The sequence below is a fragment of the Manis pentadactyla genome, chromosome 6 (assembly GCF_030020395.1).
Source record: "Manis pentadactyla isolate mManPen7 chromosome 6, mManPen7.hap1, whole genome shotgun sequence".
Classification (NCBI taxonomy): domain Eukaryota; kingdom Metazoa; phylum Chordata; class Mammalia; order Pholidota; family Manidae; genus Manis; species Manis pentadactyla.
In genome coordinates, this window is record NC_080024.1 from 63,563,178 (window position 1) to 63,589,361 (window position 26,184).

A 26,184-nucleotide genomic window follows, 5' to 3' on the forward strand; every position below is an offset into this window, starting at 1 on the left:
AATTGACCCAATTTATTTTCAAAATAAGAGTTTATCTGTATTTTCAGCTTATTGCCATACACACATTTCATAAAACATGGTAGGTTTCTCTTCAACATCTTCATGTAAAACTTCACAATGTAAGAAAGTATAGGGTAGAAGATTTTTGCAATTCTTCCTAAAAAATGTTGGCACATTCATTAAATGTCCAGGTTATAAAAAAACCACTTAGGATCTACTTCTTATCCTTCACTATAATTTTATATCTAAATGGCATCACATTAAATGCTGGTGGACAAAACAGTGTAAGAACCTAAAAACTTTTCAGGTTAGTATAATGATTTAAAACCAACTGGGAGAATGTTTTCCCTCCAAATATTTTTATATGCAATTTTCTGTCCATTACCGCAATAGAGTAAAAAAGCCATTATGCCTTAGAAGCTAAAGGAAAATATTTCACTTTTCCCTAAAACATACCATTTCTTAGCTTTTAAGAGTGAAAAACTTTTAATTTTTTTTTTTTTTGGTGGGGGAGAAGAGGGTTTCATAAGTAAAAACATCAAATTTATGTCAGCTATACAAATGTCTCATTTAAGAAAGTGAACACTTTGATTCAAAAAATTCTAAACTATTTCATCATTTCACAAGTGTAATTTAAAGCTAAAAACTTGTTATACATTGAACCAATATAAATCATCCACTAGCATATCCTATTGTTTTTCACAAAATCCATAATTAAGGAGTGACAGATTAAGTAAAAGATCTCTTTTTCAAGCATTTGGTTGGATTAGCTAAGAAGTCCTGGGCAAACCACATATCCTGAGTCTTGGGATCATCATCTCTCAAATGAAGAGCCTGGACTAACTACCCTTTAACATCCCTTCCAATGAACACATTTACATAGAATTATTTAGCTTACGAAATCCTTTTGAGAATGAGGTGTTTCAATTCAATGTATTTTCCAGATAAATAGTTTCACTATTTAAGTAGTAAATCTGTTCTTTAAACTTCTAAAATCGTACTTTGAAATTTATTTTCAGTGTATTTCTCTGTCACCTTAAAAGATGAGGTATGCCTAACAACACAGTCTCCCAACTTCATTGTCTCCCAGACGCGGCAGGTGACAATGACCAGCAGTTATAGCTTGGGCTCCAGATCCAATTCTGTGCAACTCTGGGCCACATTCTGAGTCTCAAAAACAGGATGATACCACCTTTTATACTCCATTGTAAAGCCCAAGGGAGGCATCATACTATACCAAAATATTTGTAAAGTACAAATTACCATATGAATGCAAAGGATTGTTGTGATAGCCGCAATTAACTTTTTCCTAATAACAAAGATCTAGCTATTTTAAAAATGTTCTTTGTCAATACTGGTGCATTTATGGTTCCGTAGGTTAATCTGTCTCCTGCTTCTCATTATGCTAATAGCATCAGGCCTGAAATTCACTTTTTCTCTTCTGGAGTCCAGAAGTCTGAACTTTCAATAGGTAAAAACCAAAACCTAAAGATCTATTACTTTAGCAAATGTAGTATCACCATTTCTCACTTTAAAAGAGTGGTTTCCTAACTAGGTGAGCATTCAGATTCACCTAGGAAGCATTCTAAAAACTGAGATTCCTGGGCTCCAGTCCTAGTCTGATTCCATATGTCTGGAATAGGTCCAAAAAAAACTCTGCTTCTCAAAAGCTCCATTATATAATCTCAACAATCAATAGCTCAGTTTTTGGGACTCACTACCGCTTTGCCCTCAATTTCTTCTCTAAATAAATGATGGTAGCATCCTCAAAAAAAAAACAAAAAGATGGCTAACTAGCTAATCAGTATTAGTAAGAAAATGTTTCTAGGACATAAAAGTATTTTTGAAAGCTACACAGCTTCCCGTAGAAACACAAAGACTTCTGTACTTCTTAAGGCCACCATGAAGAGGAAAGTTGACCAAAACAAGCTATTTAAAAACATGTCCAATTAATTGTGAAAATACAAGTGTAAAATAGGTACAGTTTCATCCTCTACAAAGTTTAACAGGCATAAATTGAATTCACTGTTCCTTTACTCTACCTAAATAGTTAATTGTGAAGATGACACATTAAGTATTTGGTATGATAAACTTCTGAACACCATCCCTTCCAAATCTAATACAAAAGAAACGCTGGGATTTTCCAGTTGTTCTGAGTATATCTAGGCACTCCGGAACGTCGTCATGTCTTTCGGCTCTCGGCTGGGGACACACCAGTCATCGGCCTCATGGTTGGTGTTGTAGTGCTTCCAGGCAGCTTTATTATACACTGGGAGTCTTTCTATTGATTCTGTTGACAGAGCCTGAAAGAAAAAACAAGAGCTAAGTGTGACATTTTTTTAGAATCCATTATTTGAGAACATATACAATGGCAAAATGGTTATTACAATTAAACAATACTTTATTGGGTATTCATTTTCTTCCTCATAACACCATCTATGTACATTTTAAAAGAGCATATATATTCACTAAGTCTATGGCACTCCTTGGTGTGCACAATGACCGAATTTGTTGCTTGCAGTAATTCTCCTGTTGGCCTGGAAGCTGCTGGATTGAAATACTACACAGGTGTGATAGATACTTCTTATAAATCACAACCCAGGACAGAAAGTGGTTAATTAAAAAAGTCAGGCATATTTCAATTCAATTTCATACACAATTGAAAAAGTGTAAAAGCATAAAAGTTGAAATATGTACCTCAACATATGTAATTGTACATCATTTAATGAAATATTAGAAGAAATATTTTATCAGTATAATCACTATACTTTAAAAAAGTCATATTAATATCATTGTCAATAAACATAAAACTATTTCTAAGACATCTTGGCTTTTGCCTGAAAAATTCTTGGACCTGGTTTTGATCCTGGGCATTGTGTCTTCTTCTCCTGCCATTAAAGCCACCAATTTTGGTTACAAACATTGTGATTTTTGCATTATGCATAATTTCATGTTTCCAACACATCATTACCATTAATTCTCTCTTCTATTTCAGCTTCCTGTAAATCACTGGAACCTGAGATAAACTATGTTCTTTGTTATCTTCAAGTTAGGATATGTCAGTAGGATTTCAACTGTAAGCCACAGACATTCTCCAAGGTGTAGAAAATACTGAATAAGAAATTTCATTCTAATAACAGTAAGGAAGGTCTTTAATGATGACTTTAATGATTCTAGAAGACATCCTGCCTTCTATTTTTTCCAAAATGGAACTAAAAACCTTTCACCTATATATTCTCTTTAAATATGCCTCAAATGCTAGAACCCCTTCATCTATAGGCTAGATTAAAAATATTCCATTTGGTGATAAGAAAACTGCCTTTATATTGTCTTTTCTAAGTTCCTAACGGTTCAGATGGCTTAGAAAAACAAAAGAACATTATCTTGAAGGAATTTAACTTCTTCCATCAAATTTTTTTCCCATGTAAAGTCTTCAGTATTTCCTATAAAATAGGTGCCATCTGGTGGCCAGAACAAGAAACTAGAGTCACTAAATAATTAGGTTAAATCAGTCCTTTTATGCTGTAAAAGACAGCATAAAAATCAAGGGGGATTATGCATTTGGTTATTTCTTTGTTTAAAAAAACCAAAACAATGCATTGTAAGTATAGCTTCTGCAGGAAAGACTTGCAACTTCAAACTGCAGACCCATGCATGAAGAAAAGGCCTTGGCAGTACATTGAAGATTGATTGGTGCATCAATGTCCTTTCATGTGTTTCATGTTAAAATTAAATTTGTAAGATAAATATCTTCCTCACTTCAACCCAATTTTTTTTTCTATTAATGACCACAGTCTTGATCATTACAGATAAAAACACTTCTTTTCCCACAGTTAGAGATCATTTGTCAAAATAGATGAGATCATATGTAAAAAACCTATATTCATATATTTTCACAGCATGAGGTAGAGGAAAATTTCATTACAGTTAAATATTGGCACTTTTTCTTATAATGAAGAAAGTATCATTAATTAAGATGACTATAGTTATTACCTTAATGTAGATAACTGCATCTGTCCCATAACCCTCTAAGGAATATAGCTTTAGGTCTCCTTGGAAGTATTGTGCATAAAGACGTGATATGGGCAATCCATAACCAAAACCAGCCTGTTTGATGAGAAAAATGAAATTCTATTCAGAATGCCACACATTGAAGTATTGCTCTAATTAAAGTAAATGCTACGGAGTACCTCAGGCTATCATAGTCCAGATCTAAGGGATCCACTAAGCCGATGCCAAGTTGAGTACTACACTAACTCCCCTCTGGTCATTTAAAGCTCCCCATTCTTCTCTTTTCTATAAGAGGACTTGTGGGGGTTTGGAAGAAGCATGTTGCTTTTCTTCATTGGCCTACTCTAGAACATCCCAATACTGCTTTTGGCAGTTATCACATAAACACATTCTCTTTTTTAGGAGCAAGAGTAGAAAAAGCCTGTTGCAGCTAAAGAGATGTTATCTCATAACTTCACACCATGAATTTCCAGCCTGTGTTCTGAACTTGGAGAGATGCTTAATAGGTCTACTTTCCTATTCATTGACAGGTGACTTCCTTGCTATAAAATCTTTAGAACACACCCCCACTCCCACCCACCCCTTCGGCCCCACCACCATCCTCAACCCATTTGCCTTGAGATACAAATCCAAGTTCCTAAAGAGTTTTCAAGACTTGGTAAGATCAGGTCTCTGCCTCTTACTTTCTAGTCCAGCTGAACTAAACTTTTTAAGTTACTCAAACATATTATTTTTCACTCTGTGTCTTTGTGCATCCTGTTCCCAGTATCTGGAATGGCCTTCTTTACCTGGATAAATTTTACAAATTCTTTATAGCAAAGCAAAATACCTGGATAAATGTTAAAAGCTGTTTTTATCACCAAGTCAGATGTTCAATGACATACCGTATAACACTTTAAGTTAAGAGCTTATGTGGATTCAGGAATCAGAGTGCTATTAACAAACCCAGGCTCTGGCTTTACCTACTTCCACCATCTACTTCCACTACAGTTGCTGTTTGCCCCTCAGAATCCACTATCCATTCTACACATTTCTCCTTGCCCAGGGAGGCTGACCTGAATGGATGATGTTAATGGAGTCCCATGCCCTCTGCCTCCAGTGGGTCCAGCCAGTGGGGAACTCAGTCAAGTCACATATTCATTCCCCTGCTTCCTGCTGAGGTTGCTCCCCTTGGGTGGGCCCCATGAGTGTATGCAGCTGCTCTGCAACTCCTTCCCTCTGGGTTCTGCTAACTGCTCCCTCTCCCTTTGATTCAGGGTGGCACTAGCCTGACTGATTCTACTGATTCTAGCCTGCTAGAATCGAGCCTACTGCTGCTAGCCCTGGATCCCCATACTATCCGTACCTATAGCTTGGTAATTGGTCTCTTCACAAATAAGCCTTCCTCGAACTATCATTATTTGAATGAGCTATCGCTTTCCTGTTAGGACCCTGATAAGTTAACTGGTTCCAAAAATGGCCCCAAGAAAACCATGAGCAGGTGCAGTAGGGCCTGAATCTACTTTATCATTGCCTCTCCCTTAAGTACACCTATGGACTTATGGGGCTTCTCCTATAAAGAGTTAACAGGGAAGAAAAACAGCACGGGCTTGTCCACTGATGGATCTATAGTGTGCCAGCACCAGCCAAATATGGACTGCCTTTTCATTATAACCTCTCTCAGGGGCAAGCCTAAAAGATAGGAGTGAAAGTAAATCCTACAGGGGCAGAACTTGAAGTGATAGACCTACATAGACTCATGGGCACTGGCAAACAGGCAGGCTGGCTGCTCGGTTGGGGACTCGGAAAGAATAAAATTGGGTAACTGATGAGAAGGCGGTCTGGAAGAGATAAATGTGGATGGTCCTGCCTGAATGCCCACCAAAGGCAGCCACATGGAGGAAGCTCTCAGGAATCAGGTGGACAAAACAACCACTATTATCCATGTCAGGTTGCCTTTCTCTAGCTGCCCAGTGCTTCCTTACTTGGTCCACTTAAATGTGGTCATGACGTCAGGAAGGACGCTCTGTAAAGCTTAAAAAGTCTTATCTTTGGTAAGTCTATATAGATATACAGTGGAGCCTGCCATGCCACGCCTGTTTTCTTAAAAATTCACAAAAATTTTGTATCCTGAACAGCACAACACAATATGTGGCATTCACTATGCGCTAGGCACTATAAAAAGTATTTATGTATATATTAACTTAATCTGCACAACTTGACTTTTAAAGTTGGGGAAAGTGTGGTTTTAAAAGGTCAATAATTTTCCCAAAGTGACACAGCTAGGATGTAATGGTTTGGGAATGGAACCAGACCATTTAGATTTAGTCTGGACTATAACACTATGTCACTCTCCACAAAAATCCTACAATATCTGTTTACTCCAGAAGCAGTACAGCAGTACCCCCTTACCCACAGTTCCACTTTGCTCGGTTTCCATTACCCTTGGTCAGTGGCAGTCCAGAAGTAGGGGATCCTCCTTCTGACAGACTGCTGGAAATCAACAGTAGCCTAACACTGCATCACAATGCCTACGTCATTCACCTCATTTAATCTCATCACGTAGGCATTTTATCATCTCCCATCATCACAAGTAGGGTGAGTATGGCACAGTAAGATATTTTGAGAGTGAGAGAGACCACATTCACATAACTTTTAGAGTATACTGTTATAATTGTTCGATTTATTATTGTTGTTAATCTCTTACTATGCCTGATTTATAAATTGAACTTTATCACAGGTATGTATGTACAGGAAAAACATAGTATATATAGGGTTTGGTACTATCTGTGGTTTCAGGTAACCACTGGGGTTCTGGAATGTATCCCCTACAGATAAGGGGGAACTACTGTATATCCCTTCTCTCCCCTTACTTCTTAGGGTAAAATCAGAATCTAAGAAGATGCTTATGTTTATTATTTGACCTTGCCTGCGCCTTAGCACCTGCATGCCTAATCTGGGAGTCACATACTTCAATTTGAGAAGCATATTACTAATCATTATAAAGTATGGTAGTATATGACCCATATTACAGTTGTAGCCACAGAATTTGTGCTATTACAGGTAAAGCTATTAGAATGAAGTCCTTCTAGTAACTTCCTAGGAAGAAGCCAAAATAGATCCATTTAATTCTGTATTTCATCATGTTACAGTATAACCCCAGTGTTCCACATGCCAGAGAAGTTTCAAAGCCTAGAAAGAGTACATCTTCCAGAATTTCAGGTCAAAGATTTGGCTTTTCTGGGGGTGGGAGGCAAAGGATAGAGCCAGTTCAAAAGCAAATTTTATTAAACCTGAAAATAGGTGACTAAGATCAATAAAGAATTCCATCAAAATAATTATAATTTGAGCCATTTCCAGGCTGGTGATTCAACTAATCAGAACTCTAGTCTTATTTCTCAGTTAGAACATCTAGTAATTTCTAATAACATAACCTTAAGGAAAAAAAAAAATCAACACTGAAGATTAAATCAGTGTTGACCAAATACTAGTAAAACCTGTAATTTAGTCTTCATGTGAGAAACACTATCAAAATGTGGTTTACCGCAGGAAGGCTGTTTACCACAGCTTATCACCAGCAAGTTTGGCAACAAGAACTCTACAGCCATACTCTCCGTCTCGTGCTCTTTTCAATCAAAAGAAAAACGGAGCCAAGAGGCTGTTTAAATTTAGAGGAAAGCATTTTTTTTTCTAATAGCTTCTCTTCCTTGTGGTGTACCCTATACAATGGCTTAACTGACTTATTTGGTAACTGATTTACTTTTCTGGCAATTCACAAAAACACACCATTATTTTTTGATCACATACCAGGGGCACTGCTCGGGACGTCTCAACACGAGGCCGGGGTGCAGTTGAGTACATGTAGTTGAAGAGCCTGTCAATTTTCCTCAAAGGAACACCACCTCCTCGGTCACTCATCTAAGATAAGAAACAATCCTGCCCTATGAACAAGTCCCATAAACAGCAAATACCAATACATATAGTGTCACAGTTTAACTGCTGACAGAAGAGTACTGCTTTTCAAAATGAATACCATGCAATCCAAGTTGCAAATGTAAACATTTCCCTCACTGGTGGTCTTAACGCTGCTCTTCTAATATGCAGAGTTCTAATATGTAATAAGCTCCATCATACTACAAATTCAATGCTGTGGCTTCATATATTTGCAGAAGTCATGCTAACAGTGCAGTATAGTACAAAATGGGGCATAAACTAGTCTACCTTAGTTCTAACCATAAATTTGTTCTGGATGGACAGTTTGCCAATCAGATTAAAAAATGCACAAAGCCTTTGACCCATGAATGTCAATCCTAAGAAAACAGGAAAGTATGCAAAGTATGAGAATATCCATGACAGTACTATGTAGAAAAGCTAAAACTGGATTACAACCTAAACAGGGGACTGTTTAAGTCAACTAATGTACATTCTAAAACAGAATCCTATTTAGCCATTAAATATTATGTAGAACTATAGGTATTGGCATTAAAGATGTCCACAAAATATTGTTAAGCAGCATAGACTGCCTCCCAGACAACTTCCTGATGAGTTCATAAAGTACAGAGGACCTTATATTGTTCTTAAGTCATTTTCCAACTCAAATCATGAGGTCGGATCAATTTAGTAGTTTATTTACAGACTATTTTCATTCTGTTTTCCTTCATAGCTAATATAGACTTATTTTCCTATTGTACAGTTTATATTCTAATCTACTATAGTCATTTCCTTTTGTCAGAAAATCTAAATTCCACTATTTATAACATTAATATAGTTGTCAAATGCAAACAAATCTGCTTTTAATATAAGTATATAAATATATATAGAGAAAATAATGTTAAATGCTATATTAAAAAGTTAATAAATTGGATGGCTAATAATAGTTCAGATTTTATGAAGTCTAAACATCTCTATAGTAAGTATATATAATGATTTCATAATGGAAATTACACAGCAATTTTTAATTTTTAAAATAAAAATCTACTTTGAAATACCATTTGAAGACTTTCCTACAACACATCTACAATTAGATAATTGCAGTATAAAAATATGCAAGGACTTCATTAACAACTTATATGTAGCATTATGCTTGAAATTATTCTTGGCTATGAATTCAAAGCCCTGTGAAAAGATTTATTTTAGTGAGATTTATAGAGTATTCTGGGAATTTTCTGAGATCCATCAACATGTTAACTATTTATCCTTAAATGCTTTGCTGCACATTTTCTGGTAATGTAAGAAGTATGGATGCTGTGTAAATACTAAGTAAGTAAACAACATACTAGAGTACATATTAATATGAACAGGTAGACTTCAATAAGTATTCCCTGGTTTTCCTTAACCTTTTGGCCAGGAAGACTATAGCAATCCAGCCAAGTGTGAAACAAGAAGTGACCTCTAGCTGTAGGATAGTATTACATAAGCAGAGAGCTGAGCAGAAAGGTTGGCAACAGCTCTGAGAAGAGCTGTCTTATTAGAGGTGAAGGGGGTAAGCTAAGCCACAGGAGTATAGTTAGAAACTGACAAAGGTAACCTCCTTTGGTTTGCAAACAAAAACACCATAAACTGGAACGAGGACATTTTTAAAGCAGTCAGAAGAGCTACATCAGATGATATTATACCACAGGATCTGAGTTCTTTAAGAAAAGGGAAGGAGGGATTAACAGGAGAGAGATAGACATTTGGTCTATATATATTTAAGACAAGAATGGCACTCTGATGACAAATACATGGAGAAAGACATATGAAAGTTAAAAAAATTCTGGTTAAGATAATCTGAAGAAAAATTGTATTATCATGAGAACATAAGTCTATGTCAAGGAAAAGGAAAGTGATTATGAAGGGAATGGGTGATAAGGAGTAATATCAAGAAGGCTGAGGAAGAGAAGTTTGACAATTATTTTTAAAGGTTTCTCTTCAGTGCATGAAATCACCATTTCCCAGTGTCATCTAACCAAGACCTGCCACCCCAACTCTCTGTTCCCTGTAACACTGGGCTCTCTGGGCTCATTCATGAGTTTCAGGTTCAAGGGAAATGAACCACCACTAATGGGATGAGAGCTCTGAAGGCAGGAAATCTACTAACTCTGAACTCACCTAGAGCTCTTCAATTCTCTTAATCAACACTTTTTTCCATATCAAGTTTCTAAAATCACTGACAGTTAATTATCCTCGAACCTTTGGTAACCACGAATCTAAAGCCTGCAATGGCAGTAAGTATATACCTATCAATAATCACCCTAAATGTAAATGGTCTGAGTGCACCAATTAAAAGACATAGAGTCACTGAATGGATAAAAAAACAAGACCCGTCTATATGCTGCCTACAAGAGACTCACTTTAAACCCAAAGACATACAGACTAAAAATGAAGGGATGGAAAAAGATATTTCATGCAATTAATAGGGAGAAAAAGCAGGAGTTGCAGTACTTGTATCAGACAAAATAGACTTCAAAACAAAGAAATTAACATGAGACAAAGAAGGACATTACATAATGACAAAAGGGTCAGTCCAACAAGATGATATAACCATTATAAATATATATGCACCCAATACAGGAGCACCCTACATATGTGAAACAAATACTAACAGAATTAAAGGGAGAAACAGAATGCAATGCATTCATTTCAGACTTCAACACTCCACTCACTCCAAAGGACAGATCAACCAGACAGAAAATAAGTAAGGACACAGAGGCACTGAACAACACATTAGAACAGATGGACCTAACAGAGATCTACAGAACACTCCATCCAAAAGCAGCATGACACACATTATTATCACGTGTACATGAAACATTTTCCAGAAAAGATCACATAGTAGGCCACAAAAAATCTTTAAAAAGATTTAAATTATACCAACCAGCTTCTCAGACCACAAAGGTAGGAAACTAGAAATAAATTGCACAAAGAAAACAAAAAGGCCCACAAACACATGGAGGCTTAACAACTGCTCCATCCAATGTTTCAATGACCCAAAAAAAACAGAGATCAAGCAATATATGGAGACAAATGACAACAATAATTCAACACCACAAAATCTGTGGGAGGCAGCAAAAGCTGTGCTAAGAGGGAAGTATATTGCAATACAGGCCTACCTCAGGGAAGAGCAATCCCATATGAACAGTCTAAACTCACAACTAACAAACTAGAACAAGAAGAACAAATGAGGTCCAAAGTCAGTAGGAGGAGGGACATAATAAAGATCAGAGCAGAAATAAATAAAATCGAGAAGAATAAAGCAACAAAAAGAATCAATAAAAGCAGGAGCTGGTTCTTTGAGAAAATAAAGAAAATAGACAAACCTCTAGCCAGACTTATCAAGAAAAGAGAGTGTACACACAAAAACAGAATCGGAAAAATCACCACAGACACCACAGAAATACAAAGAATTATTAGAGAATACTATGAAAAATTATATGTTAACAAACTGGATAATCTAAAGGAAATGGACAACTTTCTAGAAAAATGAAGGAAGAACAATAGGTGGAGGCACAACCTAATACAGGTAGGGCTTTTATAAGGACTTCTAGAACAGTCTGCTCAAGACCCTTACAAGCCTTTTTTTTAAAAGAACAGCTTAATTAAAATATAACTCACATACCATACAATTTACCCATTTAAAGTATACAACTCAATGTTTTCCAGTATACTCACAAATCTGTACAACCATTATCACAGTCAATCTCAGAACATTTTCATTATCTCAAAAAGAAACCCTGGATTCTTTATTGATTAATACACTAATCTATTTCTTGTCCCTATATATTTGCCTATTGAGGACATTGCACATATACAAATTATATGATAGTAGCCTTCTGTGATTGGTTTCTTTCACTTATATTTTCAATGTTGCGGCATCTGTGTTGTAGCATTCACCAATATTTCATTCCTCTTATGGGCAAATAATACTCCATTTTATGGATATATCACATTTTATTCATTTACTGATTAGTTGATGAATATTGGGTTGATTCCAGTTTTTGGCTATTGTGAATAATGCCACTATGAACATTCATGTGTACGTTTTTGCATGAATACCTATTTTCAATCCTTTGGCGTATATACCTAGGAGTGGAACTGCTGGGCTATTATCAATCTTTCTTTTCATTAAATAGGTAAGCAATTCCTTAAGCAAAGCCTGTCCATCAGCACAGAACAAGTCTCTGCTGCGTACAACCATGCAGGGATGGACGACCACAAGTAATGGAAAGCAGCTTGCAGACCAGCATTAAAGCACATAAACAGAAGCAGAAAAAGGTATGAAAAAGACCATGTTGGAGCACAGCTGAAGCCCCAAAGCAGAAGACATATGGGACTTATTTTCAATCAAGCAAACCTTAATAAAGCAAGTAGGTGACACATAACTAACCAAAAAACAGACAAAATTAGCATTTGGGAAAAGTGATACATTCACCTTACTTTTTTCAGCAAACAGATGGTATTGCCATGTATTTATTTGTGCCTTATTCTTTTAAATGAACAGCCAAGGGAGAGAGAAAAAAGAAATTCAGACGAAACAGTGCACAGAGATAAGACATATTAATTTTTTTTAAAAAAACAATTATCATTACTATCTGTCCTCAATGATAAAAGATGATAAAACTGGAACAGAGTACTATAATAAAAGGAGTAATAAAAAATGTGAGTCCCTGGAAATTTATAATAAGGTAATGGAAACAAAAATTCAACAGAAGGTCTGGGAATTCAAAGTTGAGGAACTCTCATAGAGTAGAATGAAAGTTAAAAAGATAAAGATCAGAGGAGCATTTCATGAAGTCCAACATCCTCCAAATATGACTATCAGAAAGAAAAACAATAGGAAAGAAAGTATTAAGGAAAACAGGAAATTCTAAGAGGCCTAACCCAATCAATAAAAAAAAGACCCACATCAAATCACATTATTATGAAATTTCAAAACAACAAACAAAACAACAAAACATGACACCTAAAATTGGTTGCATACAAAGGTATAGGAAGTGGAATGAGCGTAAGTCTTCTCAAAAGGAATAGGAGTGATGTCAGCAAAAACAGCAAGAACTCAGAAAGTCTCCCTTCCATCAAAGCACCAAGAAAATGACAAAAATTGTCAGAATAAACTTTGTTCAGATCTCTAGAAATTAACCAAATTAATCTGGGGAGCATTTAGTCAAGAAAAACAACAATGGACTTTCTGATGCTTTAATTTGGCTTATTCTACCTCCATCCTCACTCCCATCAACAACATGGAATCAGAGTGGAGGCAACAGCCTGGCAGCCACTGGGAAGACTTTCTTTGACCTGAGTCTGAGATACCTAATGTACCCACCCATATCCTCGAGAAACATTTGTCAAAAACAATTAGAGGTAACTGATTGATTTGAGGGCTGCCTGAGGTAATGTCCAACAGTTAAGGCAAATAATAGGCTAACCAAAAAGCTTAATAGGAAAAGCTAAGGAATGAGATGTGCATAGAGCTCAAGGATTTCCTGAGAATCTAAAAAGGCATGCTCATGCCCAGGGCTATGCTCATAATTCAGGAAAAACCTGAGAGGGTCCTAAGCTTTCACCTCTGACTGACCTTGAGGCTTTGTACAAGCAGGACCTAAGGGTTAAGTCTAAGCTGTCAACTACTTGGCTAAGTGTTGAAGGTGTGCCCCAATACACATAGAGCTGCTTGAAAGATGGCACTTAAGGAAATTTCAGTACAATCACTACTTGACCACTAAACTAACCAGAGACTTCAGTGGCCACACACAATAAAGAATACAGACTTTACAGAGTTAGTGTAAAAAGTCACTAAACAAACCACAGTAACCAACCTTAGAGAGGGGGGAAGTATCTGATCTTCAGAGTTGTCACATTATATCATTTTAAATGTCTAATTTTCAACAGAGATTATAAGACATGCAAAGAAGTAAGAAAGTATGGACCATACACAGGAGAAAAAAAGGAATCAATAGAGACTATACCAGCAGAAAACAGATTTACTAAACAAAGACTTTAAATCAGCTCTTTTAAATATTTTCAAAGAACTGAAAAAGTATGAGATGAGGGCTCACTAAATACTAAAGACAATTTAAAAAATACAAATTATATAAGAGAATCAAATAGAAATTCTGGAGTTAAGAAGTATAATAACTGAAATGAAAAATTCACTAGAAGGACTCAACAGCATCTTTGAACATGTGGAAGAAAGAATCAGTAATAGTAAAGACAGGTCAATTGAAATTATCCAGTCTGAGGAACAGGAAGAAAACAGAACAAAGAAAAAAGAACAGATCATCTGAGACCTGTGGGCCTCCATCAAGTGTAGCAGCATGTATGTATTCAGAACCTCAGAATGAGAAGAGAGAAAGGGGCAGAAAGAATATGTGAAGAAAGTGGATTGAAAACTTCCCATTTTTGGAAAAAAAAAAAAAAGAAGAAAGCTCATCACCTGCAAGTATAATAAACTCAAAGAAAGCCACACCTGCTAAGATAATAATCAAACTGTCAAAGCCAAGAAGAAAGAATCTTGAAAGCAGTAAGAGAAGTGATTCATCACATACAAAGGATTCTAATGAGATTAACAGGTGATTTCTCATCAGAAACCATGGAAGCCAAAAGGCTGTAGGATTAAGATATTCAAAGTGCTGAGAGAAAAGACTATCAACTAAGAATTCTATTTGCAGCAAAATTACCCTTAAAAAATGATGGAGAAATTAAGACATTCTCAAATAAACAAAAATAGAGTTCATCTTTGGTAGACCTGCCTTACCAAAAACTACTAAAGGGAATCCTTTAGTATGAAATGGAAGAACACTAGACAGTAAATCAAATCCACATGAAGAAAATAAAAGAGCACCAGGAAAAGTAACTACACTGGGAAATATAAAGGATAGTATGAATGTATTTTTTATTTGTAACTTTTTTCTCCTATTTTATTTAAAAGACAATTGCATAGGACAATAATTATAAATCTGTATAGAAGGACATACAATGTATAAAGATGTGTTTTATGACAATAGAGCACAAAAGATGGAGGGAATGAGGCTATATAGGAACAAAGTCAGTGCATACTACTGCAATTAAGTTGTTATTAATCTGAATTAGGTTGGTATAAATAAACTGAGATGCTAATTGTAATCCCAGGGCAACCATGAAGAAAATAAAGAAATAAAATAAACAAGAAAGAAATGAAAATAGTACACTAGAAAATATTTTAACAAACCAGGCATCAATAATGGAAAAATAAAGAATCAAAAGAGATGAAAGATATGAACAAATACAAAATGGCACACATAAATCCTACATTAACAGTAATTTTGCTAAATGTAATGGGCTTGAACAAACCAATGAAAAGATGAACATTGGTAGGATGAATAAAAAAACATAAAAAAACGTGATCTAACCTTACCCCCTCTACAAAAAAACCTCTTTAGATTTGAAGACACAAACTGGTTGAAAGTAAAACCTTGGAAAAAGATATACCATGAAAACAGAAACAAAAACAGAGCTGAAATGGTTATACTATTATCAGACAAAATATACCTTAAGATAAAAATTCTTATTAGAGACAAGGACATTTTACAATGATAAAAGGTCAATCCATCAAGAAAATATAAAATATTAATATTATACACATATATCTCTTATAACACTTAACAACAGAGCTCCAAAATGCATAAAGCAAAAACTGACAGAACTGAAGGAAGAAATTAACAATTCAACAATAACAGTTGGAGACTTTAGCACCCTACTTTAAATAATGGATGACAACTAGACAGAAGATCATCAAGAAAACAGAAGATCTGAACAGTACTATAAACCAACTAGGCTTACCTACCATCTATCTATACAATACTCTATCCAACAAGAGTGGAATACACATTTTTCTCAAGTATAAGGACAGACCATATGTTAGGCCATAAAACAGGTCTCAATAAATTTAAAAGAAATAAAATCAAACAAACTGTATTTCTGACCATGAGGGAATGAAATTATAAATCAGTAACAAGAAAATGTGGGGAATTAACAAATACATGCAATTAAATAACACTCTCCTAAATAACCAGTTAAACTGGGGACATTGATACCAATCCTACAAAATTAAAAGGATTATGAAGGAATACTATGAAGAACTGTATGTCAACAAATTAGATAACCTAGGTAAAATGGACAAAATCTTAGACACAAACTACAGACACTGTTTCAGGAAAAACAGTACCTGAATAGACTTATAACAAATGGAGAGACTAAAATAGTAATCAAAATCTCACAAAAATAACCTCAGATTCACATGGCCTCACTGGTGGATTCTACCAAACATTTAAACAAGAATCAATATCAATCTCTTGCAAACTTCTAAAATACAGAAAAGGAGGGAATACTTCCCGATTCATTCTAGAAAGCCAATATTACCCTTCTGATATCAAAACCAAAGACATCACAAGACAACAGTAAGTATCTCCTATGAATATCAACACAAAATCCTTTATAAACAAACAAAAAATGTAAAAAATGAGATCTATCCCAAGAATGCAAGGTTGGTTCAACATACAAAAATCAATCAATGCAATACACGAATTGCTAGAAGAAAGAATAAAAGCTACATGATCATCTTAATCTATGCAGAAAAAGCATCTGACAAAATCCAACATCCTTTCATGATAAAAACACTCAACAAGCTAGGAATAAAAGCGAACATTCTCAACCTGATCAATGGTACTTAGGAAAAACACAGCTAACATCATACTTAATGGTGAGAGGCTGAAACCTTCCCAAGATCAGGAAAAAGATAAGGATGTCTCCTATCTCCACTCCTATTCAGGATTGTGCTGGAGGTTCTAGCTATATCAATTAGACAAGGGGAAAAAAATGCACGTTGGAAAAAAGAAGTAAAATTATCTCTAATGCAAATGAAATGATCTTATATGTAGAAAATCCTAAGGAATCCACAGAAAATTGTGAGAACTAATAAATGAGCTCAATAAAGCTGCAGGATACAGGATCAGTACACAAAAATCAGTTATATTCCTATACACAGGCAAAGAACAATCCAAAAATGAAATTAAGAAAACAATTTCATTTATACTGTAGCCCAAAAAGAAGAACAAAATACTTGGGAATAAACATAACAAATGAAGTATAAGACTTGTACACTGAAAATCACAAAATACTGTTGAAAGAAATTAAAGATGACCAAAATTATTGGACAGAGCCTCTTCTTGAATTAGAGGACTTAACTGATCCTCACCTGGAATGTGATCCCCTTTAAAATGCCAGTTTTTTGCAGAAATTCACATGCTGATACTAAATTCTTGTGAAAATGCATAGAACCCACAATAACCAAAATAATCTTGAAAAAGAAAAAAAATGTTGAAGGACCAACACTTGCCAATTTTAAAACTTATAACAAAGCTATAATATAATCAAGACCAGCATAAGGACAGACATATAGACCAATGGAATAGAATTGAGAGTTCAAAAAAAAATACATGTATATTTTTAACAAAGGTAGAAGAAAATTCAATGGAGAAAGAACAGTCTTTAAACAAATGGTACAAGGACAACTGGACAGCTACATGAAAAGAAACTTCATCCCTACCTCAAACCATTTTCAAAAATTAACTCGAAATGGATCAAAGACCTAAATGTAAGAACTAAAACGATAAATTCTTAGAAGAAAACACAGGTGTAAATTTCCATGATTTTGGATTAGGCCATGGTTTCTTAGATGTGTCATGAAAGTATTAACAATAAAAGAAAAAAATGAAATAATTAAAATTCTTCAAAATTACAAGCTTTTGTATTTCAAAGGATACTATCAAGAAAGTGAAAGGACAAGTCACACAATAGGAGACATTTGCAAAATCATGTATCTCATCGGAGACTAGTACCTGCAACAGAAAATATATAAAGAGAGGACTCTTACAATCCAACAATAAAAAGGCAAAACTGAGCAAGGAATCTAAAGACTTCTCTGTTGGATATTCATGATTACTGCTAAATTGTCTGTCTCCTAGATTTACTTTACATTCAATCATTAGGAACTGGAATAGAAACAGACTCAAGGGATAATTCCATCATCTGCCAGATCAGCATATCAGCTATGTGCTTACCAGCTATTAGGGATAGAATTTCTTTCTAAGAATAAATTATGTCTCCTAGAAGTTATGTGAATGCCTATACATCAATTAAAAAACAAAAGCATTACCTTCACAGTCAAATCCTCATTACCCAGTGTGATATGGACTTGAATTGGCGGGTAAACACCTTTGTCTGCATGGTGTTCCATTGTCGCTCTCATTGCATTCTGAAATACATTAGGGCTATATTAAAAATACAACTTAAACGACAAAGAAACTAATTATAATTTTCAAGTATATATGCACTACTTGAAATTAAAATTTTTTTGATTTGGTGGAAATATGCCAAAGAATTATAATTATTATAACCATATTTAAAGAATTCCTTTAAAAATAAAATTATTAAGTCAGTTTTGCAGGACTTGTAAGATATTTTGATTTTAAAAGTCCAGCTAAATTCTTCATATTTTCCAAAACCAGATGTCTGGATGCTTTTAACTAGTTTACATTAAGCAGAAAATTCTATCCAAAAAGTTTTTTAATTTAGTGGATTACAGGCAAACCTTATTTTTGAAAACAGTTTTGTCTAGTTGTAAGAACCATTTTAATTGTCACAAATAGCTTCAAGAAAAAATATTTTCAGGTAGTATTAACAGCAATGGTCCTATTATAATGCAGAAACAAATTCAATTTACCACTAGTTAGAAACTAAGGAAATATACATTGTAAAACTGTTTTGATCAATTTCTAAAGGCTATAGCATACACAATGCCAACATATTAGTAAGCACTAAAGGACAACATAACATGTAGAAATTTGTTGGAGTAGAAATTGATAAGACTAGATTCAACTAAAAAGAAAAAAGACAGGACTGAATTTGAAAATAAGAGTGTGTGCCCTAGCACACCAGTCAGGATTGAGAATCCCTGAGGAGACGTATCATCTCTGCCAGAGGCCATTTCACATTAGGTAACAGATATAAAATCTGTTACATAACATGGTAATTTTTTTTTTCAGTAAGCATCAAGGGAACAAGATCTTTATGTGTCTGAAATTTCAAGGAAAAATTAGTTTTAATGAAGTGCCAATCACTTATTTTTTAACCACTTGGATAGATTTTTGTTAACATAGTAGATATGTTCTTACTGTTTTAGAACAAAAGAGCCTCCCTCACTAGCACTTGCTGTTCTAAGATATTCAGTGAATTTTTCTGTGTTTCAGTGTATTTTCTTTTTCATGATCAGGCTGAAAGCTACCTCTTCTCTCTTCTAGTTTACAACTGACTAAATACATGGAGTAACTAAAGCAAGACAAATAATAGGCTTGGTTTAGGGCAGTGATTTCCAGCCACAGGGACTTGTATCTCCTCATCACTCACTTTCCTGTTGACCAACAAGTGTTGAGGTGTGTTATTGGGAAAAAAGGACCCTCAACATTACTAGCATACATTCATTAGTTTACGTTAAGGAGAGGACATTACTAACATAATATTAGTAGCATACTTTTACTTAGTTTTCAAATTTTGTCTTAAAGAGCAAATATAACAGCAAAAACCGTGTAAGTTAATATAAATTATTTTCTCAAAAAAACATATAACAATGATACTTCGATCCTTTAAGGGCAGAAAGTTGAGAGTTATTCTTTTAAATATTTTGCTTTGTACATGTATAACTTTACTGAGCACCTTTAGTGTGCTGTCACCACATTGGACATTTAATGTTATTTACAATCTTCAAAATAACCTGGATAGTAGCATTACCCTCATTTTACAGAAGGTAAACTGAGGCTCAAAAAGGCTGAGTGATTTGCCCACGGTCATACACAGATTAAGTGGCAGAACTGGAATTCAAACCCAGGTCTTTCTGATTCCATGCCTGAGCTTACCACTACACTGAGGAGACCATCAGTGTTGACAAAAGGCTGACCTCCAGCAATGTGACATGACACTGAACGTGAAATGACATCTTTTAATGAAACGGAGGGAAAACCGGTAGAGTAACTTTGACAGAAGATTCATAACCTCAGGAAAGGACCAATAAAGGTTATGTAATACCATTTTACAAACCTTGAAAAGTTCAAACACCATGTGATAGAGATGGGATGGTACATAAACCACTTGTATTGGCTGTCCTGGTGATTTTGCTATAGAGCAGAAGAGAAAAATATAAACGTACAGAGAGATGTACTTACAGCATTTTTAAGAATATATTGTGTAGTGATGAAAGGAAACATTTATTATGGAGGATAGTATTACTTAGGGGAGAACTGCACACCAGTTCTTCACTATATTAGTGTCTGAGCCCACGCTCACAGATTTGTAACTGCTGGTGACAACATGAGTCCTGTAGTCATTCCTGCAATCCTGCATAACAATCTAACCAAACATCTTCCCATTATTCTCTATGACAGAGCATCTTTTAAAGAATATTCACCCTTAAGGTTGGAATTTTGCTTTACAAAAAAAAGTGCTAGTCTGTAAATTCTATGGTCCAACTGACATCAATATATTCTTTTTATAAAAGCCGTTTTTTAAATGTCTTACCCAGGCAGAGCATTTTCTGTTTTATTTCAAGCTGTTCTATGAATATAGATTTGAATTTTAAAATGTAAGCTAGCATCAGTTTATCAAGGGGACACTGACTCTACATTTAAACATTTAATAGGAGCCCAGCTGTGGATGGAGGGCAGTGGACAGAGTGTAAAACAGAACTTTTAGTAAAAGAGTAAGACTCACCATCCCTTAGAATTCTATTTCAGCCGATAAACTGGATTCTCCTCTGCATAACTGCTCCTTGGAAATACAGATGGAACATCTGGAAGCTGCTGACAGCAGCTCAGGTTCCCAAACTATCACCTGGGCATTGGATTACTTACTGAACAGCACCATTATGGACTAAAGGAGTTAAGATGACTTTAGGAAAACACTAAGTGGTTCTATTTTCAATTAGGTAACTTCTTCCACTGCTGTCCCACTATAAGGTCCAGTATACCACTATTTAGAAATATCCAGTGAATGCCTATCTAATTTTATTCTTCTTAAAGGGTCATCTTAACTTATGAACTGTTTTTCCCTCTACCAAGCTACCCTACCTCTAGGAATACAATGAGACTCATCCATCTCCTTCCAAGGCTTCTACACCTTTTTTGATCCAAAAGGCACTAGACAGGGTGAAAAGACCATCAGAGATAAACAGTTCTCAAATAGGTGAGCTCTTTCCTCTTTAACACCTCCATTCTTTTTGCTTCCACAATAAAAAATGATTTACAACTCAGAAAGTAGAAATGTTAAAGGATAAACCTTACATTATTGAAGTGCATATAAAAGTCAACTGTAATTTTCTTGGCATCATTTTTTGCTATGACTAACCAGAAAAATCAAACTAAGCAAAGAACCAATGTTACCAATTAAAAATAAGGAAAATGGGGAAGAAAAAGCCAAAATGTTTTTCAGAAAGAATCCAACTCTCACACACACACACACACACCACACACACACACACACACACACACGCACACACACATATTTTTAACATGATTGTTCTCTCTCAGCTTTTGTATCCAAAGAACAAGTTGATGAAAACTTTTTATATTAAAACAAAACTAAATTCTTATCATTCCTTTTCAGATAATCATAACAGTAATCATTGAGGAAAGCAACATCAGGCTTACCATTTAGTTCTTCAAGTTCTAGTTCAGGAGAGTTAATATAATACAAATCACACAGGCGCCTAGCATTTTCATAGCCATCTAGTGTGAATCAAAACAAAAAAAACATTAAATAAATTAACTTCTGTTTCACACATTAAGATGGTAATTGTATTGACAAATGAAATTTTAAAACTCTCTACAGAAGAAAATATACTTTAACAGTTTAGCTAAGGTCTGTAAGTAAGAGAAGGCAAAGCTTAATAGCCATAAAAGAAAAACAATGATATGATTACAAAAAATAAAAACATCTATATGAAAAAAGACTCCATAAACAAAGTACAAAGAAAAACAGCAAGCTGAAGAAAACATTTACAATACATATAACAAAATTTAGAGTTGGGGAGGGTTTAGGAATTAGACATGTTCATTCATTGCTTTTTCATTTTTTGTGATACCTTTTTGGAGGTATCAAAATTTTAAATGCATTTTATATGTCTTTAATTCTAGGAAAAGTCAGCACATACCTAAAGATGTTCACTGCAGTACTGTTGGTAACAAAAATAATTTTAAAAACCTAAATATGCATCAACAAGAGGGTGGATTTATATATTCATAGATACATACATAACAGCCATTCAAAAACCTGGGGTATAGCCCTATGTACTGAACATGGTACAATGTTTGTAAATTTGTACATGGCATAAACGGGAAAGGGTGGAAAGACACAAACCAAACTATTATGAATTATGGCTCACAGGACACGGACTTAGAAAGGAGGGGAAACTTGAAGTTTGTGAGGTGAAACAGATCACCATACTTTGCCTAACAAAGCATTATAATAAAAAAAAATTCATCCTATACAGAAGGCACAATTAACATAAAATTATTTTCAAATCCATGCATTTGCTCCTAGCCTTTTATCTTAGGATAAAGAGTTGTTTTAAAGGCAAGAAATAAAACTCAACAATTTATATTTTTGCATTCTTTCTGAAAAGAGAAATGTAAGTATTTACCTTTAATGACTTCAACTACGTCGCAGTTTGGATTTATGCTTCCTATGTGTTTTCTATGAGATGGGCTTCCTTTGCCTTTCCCACCAAACAATAAAGCTATCAAAAAATTGAAAACAAAAACAAGCAAAATGAACTAAACTACCGAATGCCCATTCCGCTACCATTTCTCTAAATGGTACCAAACAGTAGAGCAAGTATTTTCCTTAAACATAAACACAGTATTTTCCATTCAACAAAAATACCTTTGTATGGCAGTCTATTTGCTTTTCTTAATACTTTACAAAAAAATAAAATTAAATGTTTACTAAAGGGAAGTTTCCTAAATAAAATATCCCAACACACTTTACTTAGCTGCTTCTCTGGACTTGAGACACTTACAGTGTTGATTGAGTAACATTCTAATTGAAATGCGGCTCATGTAGAAACGATCCAAGAAGTATTGAACATTCTGGCTGGTGACGGGATCCACCCCGAAGCTCTCCTTGTATTCCGTCACACCCTGGGCCATTGTGGGAATAACATCGTTGTGTCTGTTCCTGATCCGGATCACAGTATCTGTAAACCTAAACAAACCTTTCCGTCAAAAAAACCAAATATTTTGACAAGCGAATTTAATACTAAAATCTAAGTTTAAGCAACTATACTAGACAAGAAATCCCTAATTCAGTAAAAGGAGCATCAGTGCATGTTTTCCTACACATATTTAAATATATCTGATATTATAAAATAGACGGAATCTATAAAGGTATAATGACTTCCTAAATGAAACTTTTGAAACTTAATTATTTTCGTGGAACTCCTACAGTAAGGCAGCCAGAAAACATAATCCTAAAAATGTTAAGGGTTTTCTTTAACCATATCAGCAAAGTCATCTGAGCACTCACTAGGAGGATGGCTTTCAGCATTAAAAGAAGACAGAGCACTCACCAAGGAACACAAACTCTGTAAGAAACAAAGTTGAATGAGCCCGTAAAGCCTGTCTGTTTGGGGACTATTCCCTAGGGTTCCAAGAGAGAGAGAAACACTTGGAAAAGCAAAAAATATTCCAATTTCATTCACCTTGGAGACATTACTCCACAGCTAATTCTAAAGAACTAAATAAGAAAGGGAAGAAGTCTTAATTTGAAATAACAAAATCCATCTTATAACACACATATCAGAATTTACACTTCTGAATGAGTGCTTTCCCATTCAAAGTCATCATATCTTGAGTACTATTAACTCACTCCAATGATGCTCTTGCTGCTCAGAACCTTTTTGGAATTCCTAGTTTGTGATATGCTTCAAAATCAAACTGTTAATCCAGAATATAAACAATAAAACTTCTCAGAAACAACAAACAACTCATTTCTAGTCACCTCTTTCATTTATTTCATTTATTTATTTAAAATCTAAAACATTATTATTCTCTTGACTGATCACATTATTTTTTAGAGTCAGCTGAGTGACTAACCATTTCCAGAAGCTTTTACAGTATAATGTTGACTTTTAAGTAAGACTGCATGGATTCAAATCCTGATCAACCATTTGCTGGCTATGTGACCTTAATGCTACCTTAAGTTACTTCTTTGTGCACAGTCATTATCTCAATAGAGTTGTTTCAAAGATTAAATAATATCGTTCATGTAAAGTGTGCTCCATATGTAGGCAAAGAGTAAATTCTTGATGTTATTTTCAGACCAAAATCATCTTTAAAAAATAAAATGTTGCCATCATCTTTAAGACAGTCAAAAAATGACTCTGAGGACAACAGAAAAAGGTAGTTTTGAACATCAATTGGAATAAGCAGGTAACTGCCTGAGGGGACTGCATGAGTTTATTAATTCTGGTAAGTTGGTTATTAAATTGGTCTTATTACTTACATTATCTTAGAACCTACAGGTCATGAACTGAGACCTACAGTCATGTTCTTATAGGTCGTCAGTGTTTTGAAAAAATTTTTAATTAGTCTCAATCTTTCAAAATTGGGAGATTTTACATGAAAAATCTAGACTTGTGGCTTTTCCTTAGACACACACAAAAAAATCAGATGATCTGGGAAACATTTCTGTATGGCAATGATCAGCTAGAGTTGAAGACGGCTGCCCTTTAGAAGCATGCACTCACAGGTGACAGTCCTCACCTGTCCCCTACCTACAGCAAAGATTTCTATTGATCATCACACTTAAACTGGGTCTTTCCTTATGGCAGGGATAAGAGGAACGTGGAGCATTTCTTACACACAGCCCAGTTTACTGGCTCACGTTACTTGCTTACCTGAACAAGCTGCTTGACACAAATAAACTACTATCTGTTCTAGAGTTAGTACGAAACTAAAAGTTAATCAGTTTCCCTAAAATCACCCAATAACGGGTTTAAGCTTAAGACATTTACATGATGCTTTCTATATGATGCTTAGAGTATAAAAATTCTGTACAGAATAGAGTCAAAATAGTGTACTTACTCATAAATAGTTTTAGCATCTTCAGCACTTCTGTCCTTAAAATCAAGAAGCTCCTTAAGGCTCTGGATATACCTAAAATGCAATTCCATGGGGACATTTGTTCTTTTACATTTTGAAAGCTCACTATTGTGAAAAACATCAAAAAGTATTTGTAACATCTCTTAATTTTTAGAGTAGTGCTATAAATTATGATTGAAATAGGATTTTTATACCCATTCAGATTTGAGCAAAGCGTCTGACATGAAGTAGCAGAAGCTGCAAATTTTCTTCTAAAAACATAGGTTAAATTTAAGAATTTTTAATTCCCTACTTTTAAGTTCTATACTGTAAAATAGTTTTTCTATTTCATAAATTTGCTACTTTATGTTACAGCATAAATGCTGATTGTCATAAAACAGCCTGTCACCAATAACTATATTACCAGGGGCAATGACTTAACTGTCTCAGTCTCAGTGAAATGTGGAGTCCGGCCTACATTGGTCTAAAAATCTAACTTAAATGCCTGTGCTTTAATACCTAAATGTTTATGTCCAGTCAACAAATATTTGTTCAAAACCTACAATCTTCTACATAATTCTTTTAAACAGAACTGGACAAAACCAAAAGTCATGAAAATGTAGCTTTTTAAGTTCCGTTAACAATACAAGGAGCAAATCTCCTGTTAACGCCAAATGAGCTTCTCAAGGTCATACTGCCAAGCACAATGGCAGGGCAGTGCCCAAGCTAGGAACACCTCACAACAATCCATGACCTTCAACAGTGTAAGGTCTGCTTTGGCTTGTCTACTGGCACTTTATCTATAACTGCTCTAACTCAGCAGGCGTCCAAGGGCAATGAGAGTGTTTTAAACATCTGTACATCTGTATGCTGGCTTAGAAAGCTGTTCCTAACAAGCAATAGGCCCCTCTCTAGTCCAAAGCTTTCCAAAGTAAAGTGATTCTGATACCTACTGTTTTGTTTTAACCCTTTGTTTTTCTCTTCACTGGCAAAAAAAACTATGCTCTTTATTCCAGAGACATTTGAGTACCTACAAAGTGTTAGGCACAGA

General features: G+C 34.9%; 1 protein-coding gene across 3 annotated transcripts in view; it reads right to left on the reverse strand.

The window, feature by feature from the left end:
- Positions 1–521: 521 nt before the first annotated feature.
- PDK1 (pyruvate dehydrogenase kinase 1) overlaps positions 522–26,184 on the reverse strand; it is a 29,269-nt gene continuing 3,606 nt past the window's right edge. For all 3 annotated transcript variants that reach the window (XM_036879144.2, XM_057503907.1, XM_036879145.2), the window contains exons 3-11: positions 25,137–25,208; positions 23,072–23,256; positions 22,694–22,789; positions 21,702–21,779; positions 20,098–20,174; positions 18,161–18,259; positions 7,798–7,908; positions 3,994–4,107; positions 522–2,303 (exon numbers count right to left, since the gene is read on the reverse strand). In XM_036879144.2, coding sequence (XP_036735039.2) covers positions 2,163–2,303; positions 3,994–4,107; positions 7,798–7,908; positions 18,161–18,259; positions 20,098–20,174; positions 21,702–21,779; positions 22,694–22,789; positions 23,072–23,256; positions 25,137–25,208 — 973 coding nt within the window. In that variant the 3' untranslated portion in view covers positions 522–2,162. The remainder of the gene's footprint in view (positions 2,304–3,993; positions 4,108–7,797; positions 7,909–18,160; positions 18,260–20,097; positions 20,175–21,701; positions 21,780–22,693; positions 22,790–23,071; positions 23,257–25,136; positions 25,209–26,184) is intronic.